Source organism: Opisthocomus hoazin, chromosome 31 (assembly GCF_030867145.1).
Source record: "Opisthocomus hoazin isolate bOpiHoa1 chromosome 31, bOpiHoa1.hap1, whole genome shotgun sequence".
Classification (NCBI taxonomy): domain Eukaryota; kingdom Metazoa; phylum Chordata; class Aves; order Opisthocomiformes; family Opisthocomidae; genus Opisthocomus; species Opisthocomus hoazin.
The window spans coordinates 4,460,445-4,482,460 of NC_134444.1; the positions used below are offsets into that span (position 1 = coordinate 4,460,445).

The 22,016-nt window shown below is 51.1% G+C and overlaps 1 protein-coding gene across 1 annotated transcript; it reads right to left on the reverse strand.

Annotated features, from left to right (window-relative positions):
• Positions 1-1,572: 1,572 nt before the first annotated feature.
• LOC142365098 (uncharacterized) lies at positions 1,573-9,017 on the reverse strand. Its single transcript, XM_075445544.1, is given in 11 exon segments — positions 1,573-2,581; positions 2,647-2,744; positions 2,845-3,038; positions 3,222-3,328; positions 3,539-3,660; positions 4,153-4,254; positions 5,699-5,788; positions 6,856-6,944; positions 7,157-7,308; positions 7,506-7,700; positions 8,098-9,017. Coding segments are annotated over 11 exon segments (3,078 nt in total).
• Between the last annotated feature and the right edge of the window lie 12,999 nt (positions 9,018-22,016).

The window sequence follows — 22,016 nt, forward strand, 5'->3', positions numbered from 1 at the left end:
GTAAGTATATATTAGGTCTCCTCGCAGCCTTCTCTTCTTCAGGCTGAACAAGCCCAGCTCCCTCAGCCTTTCCTCATAGGAGAGATTTTCCAGACCCCTCACCATCCTTGTAGCCCTCCGCTGGACTCTCTCCAGTAGCTCCTCATCTTTCTTGAATTGGGGAGCCCAGAACTGGACAGAGTACTCCAGATGAGGCCTCACTAGGGCAGTGTAGAGGGGAAGGAGAACTTCCCTCGACCTGCTGGCCCCACTCCTCCTAATGCACCCCAGAATGCCATTGGCCTTCTTGGCAGCCAGGGCACACTGCTGGCTCATGGTTAACCTGTTGTCCACCAGCACACCCAGGTCCCTCTCTGCAGAGCTGCTCTCCAGCAGGTCCGCCCCAAGCCCGTACTGATGCATGGGGTTGTTCCTCCCCAGGTGCAGGACCCTGCATTTGCCTTTGTTGAACCTCATCAGGTTCTTCTCTGCCCAACTTTCCAGCCTGTCTGGGTTACGCTGAATGGTAGCACGGCCTTCTGGTTTGTCTTCCACACCTCCCAGTTCTGTGTCATCAGCAAACTTGCTGAGGGTACATTCTAACTCTTCATCCGGGTCGTTGGCGTAGGTCTGCTTACTTCCACGGTCATGGAGAACCTGAGTGCTCTCCCTACCACCATCAAGAGGAGACCTGTGGTGGAAGAATGCACAGTCACTCATCCTGGAAGGCACCTCAGGTGATCCCTAGGCCAAGCAAAACCACTGTCAATGGAGAAAAGAGATATCAGGGTCTGATTGCTTGTATGCTAGATTGTGTTAGTGGAAAACCTAGGCCTATAGAGACACACATAGAGTGGTGATCCCTGCAGGAGCTGATCTTAGGACCTCCATCTGTCCAGGAGCTGGTCCTGGGATCCCCTCATCCCCTCAGTTCCCCCATGCACACACAACCACATACACATACACACATAAATGGGTCTCTAGTACAGAATCACAGAACCACTGAGGCTGCAAACACAGCTGGACTCCACCTTCTCTGTGCTTCCTCTTCATGCTTGATTTATCTCAGGAGCTCCTTTCTCATCCATAAAAGCCTCCTGCAACGTGTCTTGGCTTCCTGCACTTCTGGGTGCACTGTTCTGGACCTTGAAGGGGAGATCCTTGACCACCAAACATCTCTCCCCTCTGCTCTGCTGGACGATACCCCATGGAATTCTTCCAAGCAGGTTCCTCAGCAGACCAAAGCCTGCTCTCCTGAAGTCCTGCTCTTTGCCTTGTTCCCTTCTCTCAGGAACCTTAATTCTTTCTCACCCCTGACTGTTACATCCCTGACCAGCTTTTTCTTGCTTCTGTGTATGATGTCATGCAGGACAGTCACCCTCATTGGCTCCTCAGTCCCCCTTGTCAGGAAGACTTTGTCAATAAGCTCCAAAAATCTACAAACTCCCACAACACTCTCATTGCTCCTTCTCACACAGGCATAAATCCTCCCAACTTCCAGGCTTACACCATGGTTCCTTGAATTTGATGCACTTAGGGAAAGACAAGTCTGAGATGTCATGACATACACAGGGAATCGGTTGCAGAGGAAAGTCAGCAGTCTCTGGCTGCTGAAACACATCCAGCCATCACTTTCCTCAGGGCATCCTTGAGCTCCTTGTTCCTCATGCTGTAGATGAGGGGGTTCAGTGTTGGAGGTACTAATGAGTACAAAATAGTAATCACCAGATCCAGGAGTGGGGAGGAATTGGAGGGAGGCTTCAGGTAGACAAAAATGCTAGTGCTTATAAGCAGGGAGACCACGGCCAGGTGAGAGAGGCACGTGGAAAAGGCCTTGTGCCGTCCCTGCTCAGAAGGGATCCTCAGCACAGCGCTGAAGATCTGCACATAGGACACCACAATGAAAACAAAACAAGTAAATGCTAAGCAGGCACTAACTACAAGAAGCCCAGCTTCCCTGAGGTAGGTATCTGGGCAGGAGAGCTTAAGGAGCTGGGGAAGTTCACAGAAGAACTGGTCCACAGTATTGCCCTTGCAGAGTGGAAGTGAAAATGTATTGGCAGTGTGCAGCATGGCGTAGATGAAACCAGTGCCCCAGGCAGCTGCTGCCATGTGGACACAAGCTCTGCTGCCCAGGAGGGTCCCATAGTACAGGGGTTTGCAAATGGCAATGTAGCGGTCATAGGCCATGATGGTGAGGAGAGAGTAATCTGCTACCAACAAGAAGAGAAAGAGAAAGACCTGGGCAGCACATCCTGTATAGGAAATGTCTCTGGTGTCCCAGAGGGAATTGGACATGGCTTTGGGCAGAATGGTGGAGATGGAGCCCAGGTCAAGGAGGGAGAGGTTGAGGAGGAAGAAGTACATGGGGGTGTGGAGGTGGCGGTCGCAGGCTATGGCAGTGATGACGAGGCCGTTGGCCAGGAGGGCAGCCAGGTAGATGGCCAGGAAGAGCCAGAAGGTCAAGAGCTGAAGCTGCCGCATGTCTGCAAATTCCAGGAGAAGTAGTTCAGTGATGGAGCTGCTGTTGGACATTTGCTGCTGTTGAGCATGGGGACCTGTTCAAGGAAGAAAAGGCAGTAAGAAGTTAAGGCACTCTTCTCTGAGTAAAGCCTCTTACAATTCTCATGGAAAAACCCCAGGCTGCCTCTCCCCTTTCAGGAAGACCTTTGGCAGGTCCCTTTTGTGAGGTCCAGTTGGTGCTGGCTGAGGTTGCCCAAGGGAACAGAGGGGTATGCTTTGTACACTGGAGGAGTCAGTCCTGCCTTACAGCAACAGGTAAATTAGAGCACAGGTCGATTTCAGATTAAATCTACTCGTGTTATCAAATAACTTTTCATCTTTCGTGCTCCCACTTCATGTGACTGCAGAGCAGAGCTGTGGAGATCTGGTTTTGTTTATTCTCTTCCAGTTGTCCCACCACAGCTGAGGAGTGCTTTTACAGCATTTCTGCTGCCCTTCAAGTGAAATCTGGTGGGTCCTGAGAGGCAAAGGGACTGTCCCTTCGTGCAGAGTGAGGAGAGCTGGTCTCAGCTGCCCTGTGCTGGCACCTTTTGGAGCTGGAGGACAATCACAGGCAGGTGTTCCTCTCAAAAGAAACTGGACACTGCTGAGAGCAGAGGAATCCAGTTTACATGGGCACATCCCCAAAGCCCTCAGCCCGACTCATCGTACGTGAGGAAGATCTCAGCTCTTTACTCCCAGCCAGGGACGCACAGGGTTCACTAAAGCTGCCTGCATACAAGCTTCCAGCAGCACTGTGGTGGTCTTAGCGCTTAACGGTCTTCTCCATGAGGTGCTAGATGACACAGAGATGCCGTGGTTGAGCTGTGTCCTTTCGGTGGGCAGCCTGCAGCCCAGCAGGATCACACAGTGAAAGAGTAAAATGTCCAAAACCTGGCATGTCCTGTAAAGAGGATGAGATCACTGCCATCCCTGCATGATGAAGTGCCTGATCACCACAGTTTTGGATGGGACTTGGCTGCTTCTCCTCCATGAACATGTTTGCATAAGAAGAGCCACAGCTTTGGTACTCAGCAGCTCCTCAGTCCTCACTCACCTCATTAGTCTTTGGGTGGGGGTAGAAGGGAACTGATCACCTGGTGTCCATGACATCAAGGGTGGAGGTCTCTGCTGGGTGGGAGAGAAGAACATGAAGGTGCTCCAGGGAAGTTGCCTGCACTGCACATGATGGCAGGAGGCACCCGAATCCCCCCTCCACTGCATTTCTGGCAGCGGATTCCTCTCCCTCCCTGCCCACGGCTCTGCTGCCTGCAGCTCTCCCTGCTGGGAGTTGTTTCTCTGTCTCAGCTTCTCTCTGTCTGGGCACACAGAACCCCACTCACACACTGTGTGCTCAGCTCTGCTGTGCAGGAACCTCCAGGCAGGAGATCACTGCCCAGGGGCATCTCTGTGAGTGCAGGGGCTGCTCAGACCTAACTAGAGCTGGGGGCTCAGTGCCTTCCTCCGAGCAGAGAAATTAATTTTAATCTCCCTCTGCCCACCCAGTCCACCAAGAGGAGAAATGTCAAAGCAGAGAGTGCTTCCCTTTCAGATAAATGCTGCCTTGAAGTCCTTCTTCAAAAGCACCCTCTGCCAATGTCCTGGGGGTGATGGGCAGCTGTGAGCAGCCCTGACCCATGCGGCACCCCCTAAACAGCAGAAGGACCTTGCCCTGGCAGGGATCTCGCCTTCACCCACAGCTTCTCCCCGCAGCACTGTGAGGTGGTCCCAGGCAGGCTGAGTGCTGACCCTGGCAGGCAGCAGAGTCCAGCCCTGGCACACAGACAGGGCACAAGGACCCTGCTCTGAAGGACAGCCCTGGGCACCCCTGGCTGCACACCCACCTTCACAGCCCTGCAGCCATCCCTGAGAGCAGGCAGCCTCATGCCCTGTGCCTCTGATGGTGCAGCAGGGAAGCCCTGCTTTGGAGCACCTCTTTCTCCTCCACTCTAGCCATGGGATGGGCAAGGTTTTGGAGTCCTGTGCAGGATACTCCTGTGCATTCCAGTCAGACTTACTGTGTGAAGGGCAGTGAAGATTTCTCCTCAAATGAGGTCTTTGCATCTTCCAGCAACTTACTGCCTTTAACCTCTCTCTCCTCACCCCTCGGTGCCTGCAGTCATTGTCCTCAGCCCTGATGGGCTTTGCAGAGGAGCTGCTCCTGTGCACAGCTGTCTCTCTGCAGAACTGCCCTGTTTGTCCTGTTTTTCCATGAGCTCCCTCCATCCCAGGAGCCCAGCCCAGCTCAGCAGCAGAGGACCAGCCCAAGACATCTCTCTTTCTGCTCCCTTCCGACTCCCTTGAGATGTCCTTGGGGCTCTAGGGGAATCACAGAATCACAGAATCACAGAATAGTAGGGGTTGGAAGGGACCTCTGTGGGTCATCTAGTCCAACCCCCCTGCCGAAGCAGGGTCACCTACAGTAGGCTGCACAGGATCTTGTCCAGGCGGGTCTTGAATATCTCCAGAGAAGGAGAATCCACAACCTCCCTGGGCAGCCTGTTCCAGGGCTCTGTCACCCTCAGAGGGAAGAAGTTCTTCCTCATGTTCAGACGGAACTTCCTGTGCCTCAGTTTGTGCCCATTGCCCCTTGTCCTGTCACTGGGCACCATTGAAAAGAGCTTGGCCCCATCCTCCTGACACCCACCCTTCAGATATTTGTAGGCATTTATAAGGTCCCCTCGCAGCCTTCTCTTCTTCAGGCTGAACAAGCCCAGTTCCCTCAACCTCTCCTCATAGGGGAGATTCTCCAGTCCCCTCACCATCCTTGTAGCCCTCCGCTGGACTCTCTCCAGTAGCTCTTCATCTTTCTTGAACTGGGGAGCCCAGAACTGGACACAGTACTCCAGATGAGGCCTCACCAGGACAGTGTAGAGGGGAAGGAGAACCTCCCTCGTCCTGCTGGCCACACTCTTCTTGATGCACCCCAGGATCCCATTGTCTTTCTTGGCAGCCAGAGCACACTGCTGGCTCATGGTTAACCTGTTGGTTAACCATGAGAACCTGGAGAACAGTGTTCTCCCATGAGAACACTGTTGGCTCATGGGAACCTGCTGTGAAGGAATCACTGAAGTTCCCACCCTCTCTGAGGGAGACACACTGCTTTCCAGAAGTGGCATTGCTCCTACCAGTGACAGCTTTACACCAAATTCTCACCTTGCCTTGTCCCATCAGCAGAATGGAAAACTAGGCTGTGCCAGGGAGGGATCTCCTTTACCCCTGCTGAGGGCAGCGGTGCAGCTGAGTCAATCCAGACACCTCCTTTTTGGATTTTTGGTCCTGGGGCTACAAGCGAACTCAGGTCCCTCTAATGCAGACCACAAGCTCATGGGAGTGGGAATGTTCTTGTGCCAATTAAGTGTGCATAAATTAGGCACCGGCATGAGAGCTCCTTGTCTCAGCTCCAACGCTGGTTAATGGAGATGGAGAGCAGGAGTGGGTTGCTCAGACACTACACCAGGCAACATCTGAGGTGTCAGGGGTGGGTGCAGATCTGTGCAGGCACCTGCAAATAGAGCAGTTCATAGAGACAAGGAAACATCTTGGGCCATACTCTTGGAGACTGTTCAGTATTTTATTTGGCCAACTGAAATGACAGCTGCTGTCCAAATTCAAGGCAACTGAACCTGTCCCCACTCATTATGTCCAGGGCAGCCCATAGAGTTATTCCTCTAAACAACTGCAGTCATGTGCCAGAGGGAGAGCTCAGGCTCTCTCTTTCTCTCCTCCACCAGCTGTATGTACGAGGTCTACACTGACTACATTGGCAGTCCTTTCATGTTCATTCCCACATTGCCTTACAGAGTTCAGGGTCTCTTCTCATGTCATCAAACTTCTCTTGATGCAGCCCAGGATACGGTTGGCCTTCTGGGCTGCCAGCACACATTGGTGGCTTGTGTCCATCTTTTCATCCACAAGCATCCCTGAAACCTACTCCGTAGGGCTGCTCTTAAGCCCTTCATGCCCCAGCCTGCATTGATAGCGGGGTTTACCCTGACCCAGGTGCAAGACCTTGCACTTGGCCTTTCTGAACCTCTTAAAGTTCATTCAGACCTATGTCTTGAGCTTGTCCAGGACCCTCTAGATGGCATCCCGTCTTTCTGAGGTGTCAACTGAAAAACTCAGCTTGGCATTGTCTGCAAACTTGTTGAGGATGCACTCGATCTTGCTATGTCACTGGTGAAGATACTAAAAAGCACTTGTCCCAGTACAGACCCCCCGAGGGACACCACTTGCCACCAGCATCCATCTGGATATTCAGCTGTTGGCCACTACCCTCTGACTGTGACCTGCCAACCAATTCCTTATCCGCCAAACAGTTCACCCATCAAATCCATATCTCAGCAATTTAGAGAGAAGGATGTTGTAGGGGACTGTGTCGAAGGCTTTAGAGAAGTCCAGAGAGATCACATCCATAGCTCTTCCCTTGTCCACTGATGTAGTCAAGCCATCATGGAAAGACACTAGGTTGGTCAGGGAGGACTTGCATTGCTGAAGCCATGCTGGCTGTCTCGAATCACCTCCCTGTCCTCCACGTGCCTTAGCATAGCTTCTAGGAGTACCTGTTCCATGATCTTCCCAGGCACAGAGGTGAGGCTGACAGGTCGGTAGTTCCCAGGGTCCTCCTTTCTATCCTTTTTAAAAATAGGCACAAAGTTTCCCTTCCCCCAGTTACCAGGGACTTTGCCTGAATGCCATGACCTTGCAAATATCATGGAGAGAGTCTTGGCAACGACATCAGCCATTAACCTCAGGACATTGGGATGCATCTTGTCAGGTCCAAATGCAGGCCTGGGACAGTGTAGGACAGTCAGTAGTAGAGATGACCTAGGGCTCATAAAAGGCTGAAAGACCACACAAGGCAAAGTTCTTTCTCCCTTTGTCTATGACAGTTGCATCTGTCGCTGAGGCCTAACAGCAGAAAGTTTATTTTAAGGGTCTAGTCTTTTTTTCCTCCTTACCGCTTTCTGGGGAAACCAGGAGGTGTTGTCCATTTTTCTACACTTGGCATTGCTCACTGTCACATCCCACTGATGCTAGAAGACCCCTTAGCAACATTTGAGGGACAGATTCTGCCTTCCAAGAGCTTGATGGTCAGGGTTTGGCCTTTCTGCTTCATCAGACAAACCAAGGCTTTTCTCAGGGTTGCAGCCACCTGCATGCACAGTGCCTCTGCCTGTCTGCAATCACAGCCTCCAATTATCTGCACTAACGAGTCCCTGGGGAGGCTTTGTCAGTAATGGCCCTCAGTGGGGCCCATTAATGCTTCCAGGTACTTTGAGGTTTGCTTTTGACTTCCTGAGCAGTTTATGCTATCTCATCTCTGTATCTGAGGTTCATGGACTCAGCACCAAACACACCTTGGGGCTCATTAAAATACGGAAAGCCCTGAACAGCCATCGGTCTTTATTGGCGAGCTGCTATCTGACAGGCCACATATGACACAATGTTGTGCAAGGGTCAGACACAATAGGATGAAGCCTCAACACAAGTAGTATAATTCCACAAAATTATCTCTAAGCAGGATGATCACACAAAAAAATAAAGCAGATGCCTGTCCTAAATTAACTCTTGGAAATGTGCAGAGAAAGGGAGGCAGGATATCGTCATGGAAACAGAGTCCAGCTGGCCAGTTTCCATAGAGCATCCTTGAGCTCCTGGTTCCTCATGCTGTAGATGAGCGGGTTCAGTGCTGGAGGCAGCACCGAGTACAGAAACGACACCACCAGATCCAGGGATGTGGACGAGAGAGAAGGTGGCTTCAAGGAGGCAAATACTGCAGTGCTGACAAACAGGGAGGCCATGGCCAGGTGAGGGAGGCATGTGGAAAAGGCTTTGTGCCGTCCCTGCTCAGAGGAGATCCTCAGCACAGCCCTGAAGATCTGCACATAGGACACCACAATGAAAACAAAACAGACAAAAGCTAAACAGACAGTAACCACAAGAAGCTCAACTTCTCTGAGGCAGGAGTCTGAGCAGAAGAGCTTGAGGATCTGAGGGATTTCACAGAAGAACTGGTCCACAGCATTGCCATGGCAGACACGTAGTGAAAAAGTATTGGTAGTGTGCAGAAGAGCATTGAGAAACCCAGTGCCCCAGGCAGCTGCTGCCATGTGGACACAAGCTCTGCTGCCCAGGAGGGTCCAATAGTGCAGGGGTTTGCAGATGGCAACATAGCGGTCATAGGCCATGATGGTTAGGATGGCATACTCTGCTGAGAACAAGAAAAGAAAGAAAAAAACCTGCACAGCACATCCCGTGTACGAGATCGCCCTGGTGTCCCACAGGGAATTGGCCATGGATTTGGGGAGAGTGGTGGAGATGGAGCCCAGGTCTAGGAAGGAGAGGTTGAGGAGGAAGAAGTACATGGGGGTGTGGAGGCGGTGGTCGCAGGCTATGGCAGTGATGATGAGTTCATTGCCCAGGACTGCAGCCAGGTAGATGGCCAGGAAGAGCCAGAAGGTCAAGAGCTGCCACTCCCGCATGTCTGCGAATGCCAGGAGGAGGAAGTGGGTGATGGAGCTGCTGTTGGACATTTGCTGCCTCTGGGCATGGGCACCTGTTGAAGTAAGAAAACACTGGAAGTTAGCTGAGACTTCTCTAGGCAGTATCAAAGCCATTTCCCAGAGATTCTGCTCGTGCTGCACACGCTTCCTTTTCATTTTCCAGTTGACTTTCCCAAGCTCCGTGACTGGAGCTCTGGTCAACATTGCCTCAATGTGCTGTGAGGAGCAGGGCCTCTGTCCATTTGCTGCCCGAGGAGTCAGCCCTGCTCTGGAGCAGTGAGTTTGTGAGAATGGTGGCGCAGGCGCCAGTCCTGTTGTTTGAATTTGTCACATGAAAGCCCTCCTGTCACAGAAGGCCTTGTCAGAATCTGGTCTCCCAGTTGCAAAGAACCGGGATGGCAGAAAGCATTTTGAGAGGCTTGGGGTTTCTTACAGCTTCCCCCATCTCAGCTGCGGAATGCTCTTGGATATCATAATCCCTCCACATTTCTGCTACGCTGAGAGAGAACAGAATGAGTCCTGCAAGGCAAGAGGACTGCCGGTGACTTAGAAAAGAGTGAGGAGAGCTGGTTGGTCTCTCCATCTTGTTCCCAGCTGGCTTTGGCTTGCACCTTTCAGAGATGGATGGCGATCACTCTCTTACGTCATGCAACCAGACCCTGCTGAGAGGAGAAGGATCCACTGCAGACCACTCAACGTCTCACCATTTGTCAAGGTCTCAGTACCCCTCTTCTAGACAAGGATACACGTGGCTCATTTCACCAACAAGACAGCATTCCCTCAGTTGTATAGTTTCTGTGTTTCTCTATGGGTCTTTCAATAAGACAAAGGTGCTATGAGATATGTTTGAATGCTGGAGGGCACCTCACAGCTTGGAAATACACCCCAAGGAAACAGTCGAGTATCCTAAAATGACATCTCACCAAGAGAAAACTGACTCGTTCCCCAGCCCCACAGACCGCATTGCCCACAGCCCCACAGGTTAGAGGAAAGGGTGGACTCTTGTTCCCATGGACACGGCTGCATGGATGGATGAACAAGACCAGTGTGAGACTCTGCAGCTGGAATTCCCTTCTGAAGGGAGTGTGTTAGCAATGAAAACTAACTCTAAAAGAGGCAAGTGGAGGTTCAAGGAAAAATATAGCGAGGGTCTGAGTGGGACAGGTCTGGGGAGAGGCAGCTGGGCACCTAGGAAAGCATTACCCTTTACCCAGCTGTGCACGCCACCTCCCAGACAGTGATAATGCAGGATAATTGCCTGCAGTCTGATTGCTGCTCAGCAGAAATTGAGAACCTGTCAGGAGGCATGCCCTTCACCTCTTCTGCTGGTCTGCCGGATAGAGAGATGACTCCAAACATAAACCCCATGGTCGTGAGGGCCAAGGGCAGTGTTGGGTGGGAAAGGAGAGATGAAGGGTGTTCCTCACTGAAGGCATCCGCAAAGCAGAGGTGTCCAGGAGGTGCTCATATCTCCCTTACAACAGGGCTTCCATTAGCAGTTCCCTTCTTTCCTGCCACTCTCTATGGCCTGGAGCTGTCCCTGCCAGGAGCTGTTTTTCTGGTCCCACGTCTCTTCCCTGCCAGTGCTCACAGACCCCATGTCAGCCCCTGTGTGCCCAGCTCCGCCCTGCAGCCTCCCCGTGTGTGCAGGGGCTAACAAGCAGGTCCCACAAACTGCAACGACATTGGAAAGGACATGCTGGTGCTGTCTGTAGCCCCCAGAGATGGAAATTGGAAACACAGACTCAGGAAACTTCCTTATCCATACAGTAATCTCTCCTTTGACCTTCCAGTTGCAGGTCCAGTTTCACCTTGGAAATGCTTCATTGCTTTTCCAGCCAACCAAGATGAGAAACCTCAACAGAGAGACACTGCCCTTTTCAGGGATCTCCATCTTTAAAAGTCCCCTTGGAAATGTCTGGGGTGATCGGGAGCTGTGAGCAGCACTGACCCACACAGCACCCTCTTAACAGCAGAAGGACCTTACCCTGGCGGGGGTCAATGTTTCCAGCCATAGTTTCTCCCCACAGTGCCATGAGGAGCTCCCGACGCAGGCTGAGCGCTGACCCTGGAAAGAAGACGAGTTCTGCCCCAGCACACAGACAGTGAGGTGCAGGGACCCTGCTCTGAAGGACAGCTCTGGGCAACCCTGCCTGAACACACACCTTCACCCCCCTTGGGGTGCAGGTCCTAGGAGCAGGCAGCCATAATGCCCTGTGATTTTGTGGAAGAAAGCCCTGCTTTGGTGCATGTCCTCCTCCCTCACACCAAACAAGTTGTGAGAGTCCTCCTGACAGCTCCCATAGGCTGTGGGATGTGCCAGCTTTTGGAGATGTCTCCAGGAACTGCAGCTTCATTGCCCTGCTGACAGAGACTTACCATATCAAGGGCTGTGAAGAAGTCTCTCCCTGATATCTCTCAACACCCTCCCACTGCAGACTTCCTTTATCATCTCTCTGCCCCACTGCTCTCCCCACAATGCCTGCAGGCAGCGCCCTCAGCCCTGCTGTGCTTTGCAGAGGAGCTGCTCCTGGGCAGAGCTGTCTCTCTGCAGCACTGCTTGGTTGTCATGAGCTCCCTCCATCCCAGGAGACCAGTCCAGCTCAGCAGCACAGGACCATCCAAGGGAAGCACTTTCTCTGCTTCCTGCCACCACCCCTGTCCCTAGATCCCTTGAGGTATCCCTGGGTCTCCAGGGCTGACAACTCCTGAAAGGCATCAGAGTCTCTCCAGGAGAACACAATTGGAAGCAGGCTGAAATAATCACTGACTGTCCCTCTCTGAACACTGCACAGGCTGATGGCTGCAGTGGGGATTGCTCTGCCAGGGTGTGTGGATCTACAGGAGGCGTCCATGTTCCCCTCTGCAAACCCCCATGCCTGTCCCAGGGTCAGGCAGGACACGTAGGCAGGGACAGGCAGGGGATCCTTTCCATCTGGGCAGGGCAGGGATGGAGCCAAGTCAATGAAGGCATCTCAGCTCTCCTCAGGATTCCTGAGGCCGCAGGGACATTCGGCTTCTCCAGTGCACCCACAGATCCCCAGGAGCTGGGATTCCTCTTGCCTCAGCTCAGCTGCACTAAAGAGGTGTCAGCTTCTTACCTAAGCTGCCGTGTTACCAATGGAGACAGCGGCCAGAAGTGAAATGTGAGCTCTGATGGGGCAATTGTGGGAGCCAGGGCAGCATCTGGGGGCGTTGACTTGGAGACAGGTGGGGAATCCCATTGGACAGATGAAATGACAGAAAATGGTTCCATTTAGGAGAAGCAAGCCTGTCCCTTTTCAGTATGCTTAGGGCCGCCGATAGAGGTATTCCTCTGACCAAATGAAGCCATGTTCAACAGAGGGAGCTCTGTCTGTTCTTCTCTTCTCCATAATTTTCCTACGTGTCCACCAAGTGTCACTTGTATCTTCCCATGGACATCCCTACATTGTGTAACCTCGTCCAGGGCAGCTGCTCAGTTTAATGGCCAAATAGAGGCCTGCAGAGCTACCACAGATATCAAAGCTGCCCAGCACAACCAGAGCGTAAACCTGTCTGGGCAGCGCAGGACCTACAGGACAGCTATCCCCATCCCATGCTGGTACAGAACAGGTACCCCAGGGTATCTCAGACAGGTTTGGTGTGTGAGAGCAAGTAACAGAAGGCCACCAGTGCAGAGAGACAAGGTCCGTCCCGTGTCTATCCAGTAGGCGCAGGCAGTGCATGTACATGAAGGACACCACAGCAGGGTCTCCACTTGTGTGCCACTGTTTTCAGATGTTGCTGATTCTTTATACCTCCATCCTTTATTTACCTCCTTGATTATACAGTCAAGCAGCAAGTGAATGATTTCCACAGTGTACCTAGGTCACACAATGTCCATAGCCAAGGACTTTCCGAGCAGCACCATGTGCTTTCTGGAGATGAGCTTCATCTCCATCACAGGCTCTCATGGACTGCAAAGACCCCACAGACAGGAAAGCCCTCTCTTGTCGGGCTGCAAAGACCAGCCCTGTTTCTCTCTTGACTTTGGTGCCACAGGGTTTGCTCACCTTGTGGGGTCCCCTTTTCATCCTTACATTGCCATCTGCCATGCACTCCAGAAGGTCTCTGCTCTGAAGCAAAGCCTTTGCGTGCACAGGATCCTGGGTGAAGATCTGTGACAAGTTGGAGCTCAGCGTTTGTGCCACAGCTGAGGTGCTGCAGCTCCAATGTGCGTCAGTGTCCTCAGCCTGGGGCACAGATAGGAGGAGCTGGATCCCCATGTGCGGTCACAGAGCTGTGACATTGATGTAATATCTGCTGCGGTGTGTGGGACCAATCAGAAAGCTTGAGGTGCTCAATGGATGGATAGAGACTCCAGAAGAGACAGCTGGGGAAGACCAGGAGGGGGATGCCCTCAGTGTAGGAGCTGCCTGGGTGAAAGGAGATCCTCTGTGGTTTTGGCTGCAGACTGGGTGAGACCTTCAGGGTGAGGGTCAGAGGACAGTCTGGTTAGGGAGACATCATGGTAGGAGACAGAGACCTGTAGTCAGAGGAGTAAGAGGACTAAGTCATATTTTACCCGTTCCAGTCCAATGAACCGTCATCACTCCTGAGGACTTTAATCAGCCTGACACTCATGGGAAGCAGACACTTCAGGGTGTAAACAGATCCAGAGGCTTCTGGGGGTTCTTGGGGTCAGTTTCTTAGCACCTCTGGCACGTGTGCCAACACAGGTGATGCTCACCTGGATATCATAGTTGAAATCAGGGCAAAGCAGGTCAGGGATGTGAAAACCAATGTCAGCCTTGGCTTGAGTTCCCATGAAATTTTGAGGTCTCACATCCAACGGGGAGTGAGCAAGGAGAGCAGCAGAGTGCACATGCCACATCTCAGATGGGAGGTCATTGGCCTCTTCAGGGCACTGGTGAGTGGGATGCCATTAGGGGACAGTGTCAGGGACTGAGGGTACCCAGGCCCACCCCACCACCTCCACTGTCACCCTCCGTTCTCCATCTTCCTGGATCCAGAAGCCCCACATCTGATTTTCAGTCCTGATTTGAGCTACACCGTGGGTGCAGCAGTCTCCAGCTACAGCCATGGCCACAGCCGGGCCTCACCATGGACCTCTTTGGTTCTGACTCTGAGATTCATTTCCCAGCTTGATCCTTTAGGGGTGCAAAATGGCACAATACCCTGTCCCTCCAAGTGTCAGACTCCTTCCTATATAGAGAGGCCAGCACAGCTGTGTCACCGCAGAGCTTCTGCAGCTGGGCCCAGGAGGTGCTTACCATGCCAGGGCCACAGGTGGGCTGCTGAGGGCAGTCCTTTCAGTTGTGGTGGATCATGGCCAGTGGTGGGAATCATCTTGACTAATTATAAGGCTGAGACTAAGTTACCCAAAATCAATGATGCCTGCAGTAGAGGTGGATGTTTTGATGGTGCTAGAAAAGGCTCTCCTTGTGCTTTAAAAAGAGAACTGTATTGGAGCGAGACATGGATGAGAAAGGAGCTCCTAACAAAAAATAACTATGAAGAGGAACCACAGAGAAGATGGAATTCAGCTGCCTTCCAGCCTCAATGGCTTTGTGTTTCTGTACTGGAGAGCGCCATTTGGGTGTGTGTTTTCTTGTTTGTCTGCCTGGATGTGGGGGAATTGCAGACAGAAGGGGATCCCAAAGCCCAGCTCCTGGATTGACAGAGGGTCTAAAACCACCTTCTAGAGCGATCCATTTCCTCTACATGTCTTTAGAAGTATATATTATCCACTACCGTAAAAAGAGGCCGACACTCATTTGTTGTTTTCCGGCTTGCCCTGTCTATTCTGCCTGTGTAATTTCATTGGTATTTTGGTGATGTTTGTCATGGTACTTCCTACTCGAGCCACAAATTCTACTGAATGCTTCTTTATTTGTCTGTGGTGCCCTGCGACTCCTCATGTTATCTTGTGCCATATGGAGAGGATGAAGGTTGTGGGCTTCTTTGCCCCGTGGTTCTTTGCCCCTTCACCCCCATGGTGAAGAGTCTCAGGGCAGTATAGGAGCTGCCTGAGAGTGCTTGAAGGGTTCTTTCAGAGGAGGCTGCAAAAATGATCAGAGAACTGGAACACATCTCCTAGGAGGAAAGGCTGAGAGAGTTGGGTCTGTTCAGCATGGAGAAGGGAAAGGCTGTAGGGAGACCTTCGAACAACCTGCCAGTACTAGAAGGGGCAACGATAAAGCTTGAGAGGGACTTTTGACAAGGGCTTGGAGTGATAGAACAAGGGGTAATGGCTTCCATCTGAAAGAGGGTAGGTTTAGATTAGATAGAAGGAAGAAATTCTTTACGATGAGGGTGGTGAGGCACTGGCACAGGTTGCCCAGACAAGTCATGGATGCCCCTTGCCTAGTAGTGGTCAAGGTCAGGTCGGATGGGAGTTTGATGAATGTGTTAAGTAGAAGGTGTCCCTGCCCATGGCAGGGACGTTGGAACAGGATGATCTATGAGGTCCCTTATAACCTATAACATTCTATAATTCAGTGATTCGAGGTGACATGGGGGGATGTCCCCTCGATCTGTGTTTCACAAAAAGACAAGGCAGGACGTGTAGAAGGTGTGGAGGGAAGCTTTGGCTGCAGTGTGAGTGAGGTGGCATAGTGCAAAAACCCTGAGGGAGCAAGACAGATTGTAGAAGTGATGAGTGCAGAGGAAGGATGACCTCCACCAGTTCTTTCGCAGTGCGCTTCCAAATGCAGCTCATGATGTCATTGGCCTTTTTGCTACACAGATGCAAAGCCAGGACAGGACAAGGCTTGGGGACACATTCTAACAGCCTGCCACATCTTCTTGAACATCAGCAAGAAAATGAAGCCAGGTTCTTCACTATATTGTGTGATGGGAGGGTGAGGACCAGTGAGCATAGAATCATAGAATCATAGAAAGTTTTGGGTCGGAAGGGACCCCTAGAGGTCATCTAGTCCAACCCCCCTGCAGCGAGCAGGGACACCACTAACTAGATCAGGTTGCTCAGAGCCCTGTCCAACCTGGTCTTGAATGTTTCAAGGGATGGGGCCTCCACTACCTCTCTGGGCAACCCGTTCCAGTGTTTCACAACCCTCATTGTAAAGAATTTCTTCCTTATATCCAGCCTAAACCTACCCTGTTTTAGTTTAAAACCATTACCCCTCGTCCTGTCACTGCTGTCTCTACTAAACAGATTGTCCCCATCTTTCCTATCGGCTCCCTTTAAGTACTGAAAGGCTGCAATCAGGTCTCCCCACAGCCTTCTCTTCTCCAGGCTGAACAAGCCCAACTCTCAGCCTGCACTCATAGGAGAGGTGCTCCAGACCTCGGATCATTTTTGTAGTTCTCCTTTTGACCCGCTCCAACACTTCCATGTCCTTCTTGTGCTGAAGGCTCCCCAGCTGAATGCGGTACTCCAGGTGAGGTCTCACCAGAGCAGAGCAGAGGGGCAGAATCACCTCTCTCGATCTGCTGGCCACGCTTCTCTTGATGCAACCCAGGACACGGTTGGCCCTCTGGGTTGCCAGTGCACATTGCCGGCTCATGTCCAACCTTACGTCTATCAGTACCCCCAAGTCCCTCTCAGCAGAGCTGCTCTCGATCCTTTCACCCCCCAGCCTGTATTGATACCGGGGATTACCCCAACCCAGGTGTAGGACCTTGCACTTGGCCGTGTTGAACCTCATGAGGTTCACACAGGCCCACCTCTCCAGCTTGTCCAGGTCCCACTGGATGGCATCCCGTCCTTCTGGTGTCTCGACCGTACCACTCAGCTTGGTGTCATCTGCAAACTTGCTGAGGGTACACTCGATGTCACTGTCCATGTCATTGATAAATATATTGAACAGCACCGGTCCCAGTACGGACCCCTGAGGGTCTCCACTCATCACTGGTCTCCATCTGGACATTGAGCCATTGACCACTACCCTTTGGCTGTGACCATCCGACCAATTCCTTATCCACCGAACGGTCCACCCATCAAATCCATGGCTCTCCAATTTAGAGAGAAGGATGTTGTGGGGAACTGTATGGCATCTTTCATATTTCAGCTGAAACCAGGGAGGAAAAAATTTCTCCCCATCAAGACAGTTCAGCACCTCAGCAGATTTCCCAGAACGTTTGTGTCATCTCCACCCTTGAAGATTTTCAAGATCAAAATCATTAAACATCTGAGCAGCTTTATCTGACCCCATAGCTGACCCTGCTGTCAGCAGGAGATTAGCCTAGAGACCCTCCTATAGACTGTTCCATCATGAATAATTCGGTGCTTCCATCTGCCATGGATCTTGCCCTTGTGATGGGAGGGAGAACACTCAGCTTCCTGTTACCACTCAAGTCGGGCAGAGAGAATTTTTGTCAGATGATCTGTGTCTTTCTTGTCACATTCCAGACATCGCTAAGATGCAGGGCTGCTTGGCAGGTACCACCAACAGCTGTGATTACTACTCCAGATTTTCTGTTTGCTTTCTTTCCACCTCACTATTTCTTCTCCTTGAACATTCTTGTACCCTGCCACGCAAACAACCCATCTCTGTTCATCCTTTCCTCCCTAGCCCCAGACAGGTTTCCTCTGTATGCAGAAAATGGCAAATGCTTTTGGTGTGGAAAATGGCAAATCTGGTGAGCCTCACTCCAGGGGGACTTTCAAAACCCCTGTGCTTCAGTCAGTAGAAAGCTCATCAAGATTTACAAGGGGAAGCAGTCCATCTTTTATCAGGGGCAGAAGAAGCCCACAAATGAGGGCAGGCTGCGACCTGAACAGCTTGGGAGTGACCCTGAGGAGAAGGGCCTGGCAATGAAGAGGAATGCCAAAAGAACCACTAGCTCATGCTCGAAGTTAATACGACCAAATGCATACTGGGCTGCATTAGGGGGAGCATTCCCCTTGACTGACCACTGGTATGGCCACTTCTGGAGTAGTGCATCTGGCTGTGGGGATCTCTGTTCTGAAGCAGTGGGATGGAAGCAGAGAGGGTCCACAGGAGACCTGCCAGGGGTTTGGAGCCTCTGTGGAGAGGCTGAGGGAGCTAGGCCTCTTTAGCTTGGTGAAGTAGATGCTCGGGGCTCTATGGTAGTGGTCTGCCACTACTTGAAGGGTACTGCACAACTTCATAGTGGAAGTGGAGTGAAAATCTCCACAAAGTGTGTACTGGGAGGCTCTCATTGAATGTGAGGAAACAGAAATCTTCATCAAAGTGTCATGCTGTGGTAGCCTTGTGGTGCAAGAGGTCACACAAAGGGAGTCTGGATCAGCCCATGGCTTTGTGTTTCAAGAAACAGCCAGTGAGGATGCAGAGACATCAGTGAAAGCATAGAAATGCTGGGATAGGACCTAGGTGGAAAGCAAGATGGGTGTCTGCAGCCTGAAAGGAAAGAGCTAAAGGCACAGGACGGTGTAGGACAGCCTGCAGTAGAAATGGCCAAAGGCTCATGACAGGCTGACAGGCCACACAAGACCAAGGTCTTTGTCCCCTTGGCTATAACAGTTACATCCGCCACTGACGCCTACCAGGAGAAAGTTTATTTTAAGGCTGCGGTCTTTGTTTCCTCCTCAGCTCTCCTTGGGGAAACCAGGATGTGTTGTACAGTTTTCCTACACGTGGCTTTGCTCACCCTCACATCCCACTGACCCTGCAAGACCCCTGAGCCACATCTGAGGGACAGGTTCTGCCTTCCCAGGGCCTGGGGGCCTAGGGCTTGGCCTTTCTGCTTCATCAAATAAACCAAGGCTTTTCATAGCATTACAGCCACCTGCACAGTGTCTTTGCCTGCCTGCAATCATAGCCTCCAATTATCTGCTCTAACGAGTCCCTGGGGAGCCTTTGTCAGTAATTGCCCTCAGTGGAGCCCATTAATGCTTCAAGGTACTTGAAGTTTTGCTTCTGACTTCTTGAGCAGCTTATTCGATCTCCTCTCAGTACCTGAGTTTCATAGACTCACCACAAAATACACCATGGGGCTCATTAAAATACAGAAAGCCCTCAAGACCCATGTCTGTTCCTGTCATTTCCTTCAAGTGTTCAAGACTTGTACAGCAAATTAAAGAGGTTTCATAGTCTAGTTAAGAAGGAAGATTTCAAACTGCATGTAACTGTAATGATTTTTGTTTTAAAGGGCAGTCTTTGTTACTCTTCTCTTTAGAAAGAGGTGACAGAAGCATTGTCCAAGTGATATTCGTTTGGGGTGTCTCCTCAGGAGGTCTGGACAGTTAGGAAAAGCAATTCCTTGAGGATTGACGCTGTATGGACAACCTTGCTTCTTACCTCCCCTACCTCACCATTTCTGTCCTTGGCCACCTGGGACTTCCATCACTCTTCTTTGCTTCAGACTTCTCCACTGAAGTCTGCAACTGGATGTTACCGCTCCATTGCATCATCTCCCACCAGCCCTTCTTTCAGAACTGGCTGCACACAGGCACAGAAGATTTTTTCCTCTTCGAAAGCAAAAAAAATTAAAGCATAAACAGTTTTCATAAACAACAAATCACACCCTGTGACCATAGGCTAAGTACAAGCTGCCTCTTATGAGGTCACCTTTCTTCAAGGGATAATCTTATGAGAATTTGTTTAGATGGGTAAAGAAAAAAAAATAGATATTAGCATAATGAAAGAGCTGCCTGAGGAGACAATTAGTTCTGTGAAAGGCAGGAAGGCTTTTAACTCCCTGAAGTTCAAAAAAGGAGCAGCTGGCAAACTGAGAGGAATCTCAAAGAATAAACCATTAAGTTGTAGAATATCTCATAGGGTTGCAGAACTTTTTATTGCTGATGAAACTTGTCATGCTTCACTTTTGTTTGCTTGCCAACAGGAAAACAAATCTGTGCCTCTCTGCAGTTGTCCAAGGAAAGCCGGTGGGAGTTGACAGAAAGGAGCTGTAGCATCCAGCTGCAGACTGCAGCAGAGAAGTCTGGTGTAAGGGAAAGTCCCAGGTGGACAATGTGAGAAATGGTGGGGTTGGGGTGGTGAGGTCGACATTGTCCATACATTGTCAGACCTCATGAGACTGCTGTTCTGCCTGTCCAGACTTCCTGAGGAGACACCCTGGGTCAATACCTTTTGGGGAATACTGCCATCAGCTCTTCTCTAAACTGAAAAGCCATAAAATACACCCTTGAATATAACACCTCATTTTTATTAGGAGCTCCTTGAAATCCTTCTCCATCACTACCCTAGAACACCGCTCCAACTATCTGTACAACTATTGAAGACTTGATGAAAACTCCAGGAAGAGACATGGCTTGTTAGGGCTTGCTTTATTTTAATGAGTCCCATGGCATATTTGTTGCCCAGTCCTCAAACCTCGGGTACTGGGAAGAGATTGCACAAACCTCTCAAAGACTCAGCATAAAAAAGAAAACCCAAAGTACCTTGAAGCATTACTGAGTCCCATGGAGGTTACCAACAAAGCCTCCCCAGGGACTCATTAGAACAGATAATTGGAGGCCATGATTGCAGTAGGCAAAGGTGATGTTCAGGTAGCTCAGATGCTGAGAAAAGCCTGGGTTTGTTTGATGAAGCAGAAAGGCCAGCCCTGGGAAGGCAGATCCTGTCCTTCACGCCTTGCTCCGGGCTGATCCGGGAACAGGGGGATGTGGGGTGTGTGATGCTGAGTGAAGGACAATGGTCTGACAGTTCCCAGCCCTACTGGGGCTGTGCAAGGAGGCAGTGAGACCCCAGTGCCTTAGAACAATGTGTCTCCTCTTAGGTCTTGGTGGCAGAGGCAGCTGCCACAAACAAGGGGACAAAGACTGGGGTTTTATTTGTGACTTCCACCTTTGCAATCTCCACCACAGGCTGTCCTACAATGTCCTACAGCACCTTCCATTTCCCTGCAGGCTGTAGTCGCCCACCTCATTTCCCCACCTTGCTCTCACTCTGGTATATCCATACATTCACTGACATCTGTCCACCCTCACCCTCTGTTCCTTGAAACACAAAGGGATGGACTGGTCTCATACTCCTTCTGGATGGCCTCTTGTACCACAGCACTATCCTCTGAGTGACATTTCTCCCCTCCTTGTGTCCAGTCTCCAGCTTCCAAGATGCACTGTGTGGCAGTGTTTCTCTCTCCTGCTCTTTCCTACAACCACCTCGGAAATAACCCTTTAGGCAGACATCCCAACTCATCAGCCTTCTTGTGGCCTTTCACCTGGACAGACAAAAGTAACCTCACCACGACCTCCCAAGGCTGCTAGATATTCAGTTTCTTGGGTAGACATGACCAAGCCGTGTGCTTGCTGCTGTCCCATTCCATAGTGTCCTGGGTTTGACTAGGACAGTGTTAATTTTCACCGGACTCCAGGAAGGGTCACAGCCGAGGGGGTGGGGGCTGACCCCACCTCGCCAAACACAGCTGGGTATTCCATACCGTGTGCCGTCAGGCTGGGTTCCGGGGGGGGGTGAGCTGGGGAGCGGGAACTCGCTTGCAGCTCGGGAGGGCACAGCAGCGGTGCGGTCTGAGAGAGCGGTTCTGTTCTGCAGGCTCTGTTCTGTGGGTTTGTTTTGTGTAACCCCTTTTTTCTGTATCGTTGTTGTTCCTGTTCCCTCTGTTTGCTGTTCTGTTAAACTGCCCTTATCCCGACCCACCAGTTTCTGCCTGTTTCTTTCCATTCTCCTCTGCACCCCGGCTGGGGGAGGGGCAGCCACGTGGTGCTTGTGTTGCCGGCTGCAGCCAAAACCACAACATTAACTGGCGCCCAGCATGGGGTGGGGATAACGGCAGGGCTGAGCAGTGTGTGTTAAAACAGCTTTCTTAGATTTTGTTAAAATTTATCATATGCATTTACTGTGTTAGTTAAACAGTCGCCGGTAAAAATGTTTCTGACTTTAATCAGATGGCTCTGGTATTTAAATCCATACCTGCTTTATGTGTTTGTTGCCGTGGTGTTTATCATCATGGGAAAAAGGATCAGGATGATGATTTTGCTGTACTGTATGATATCGACTTATGACATGATAACATCACTGTGCATGAAATTAGGCTTGTATTTGCATGCGGCACTGCGGTCATTTCCATACCTCGGATCCTATGTCTTAGAATTTGTGAATAATCAAACCCAATCTG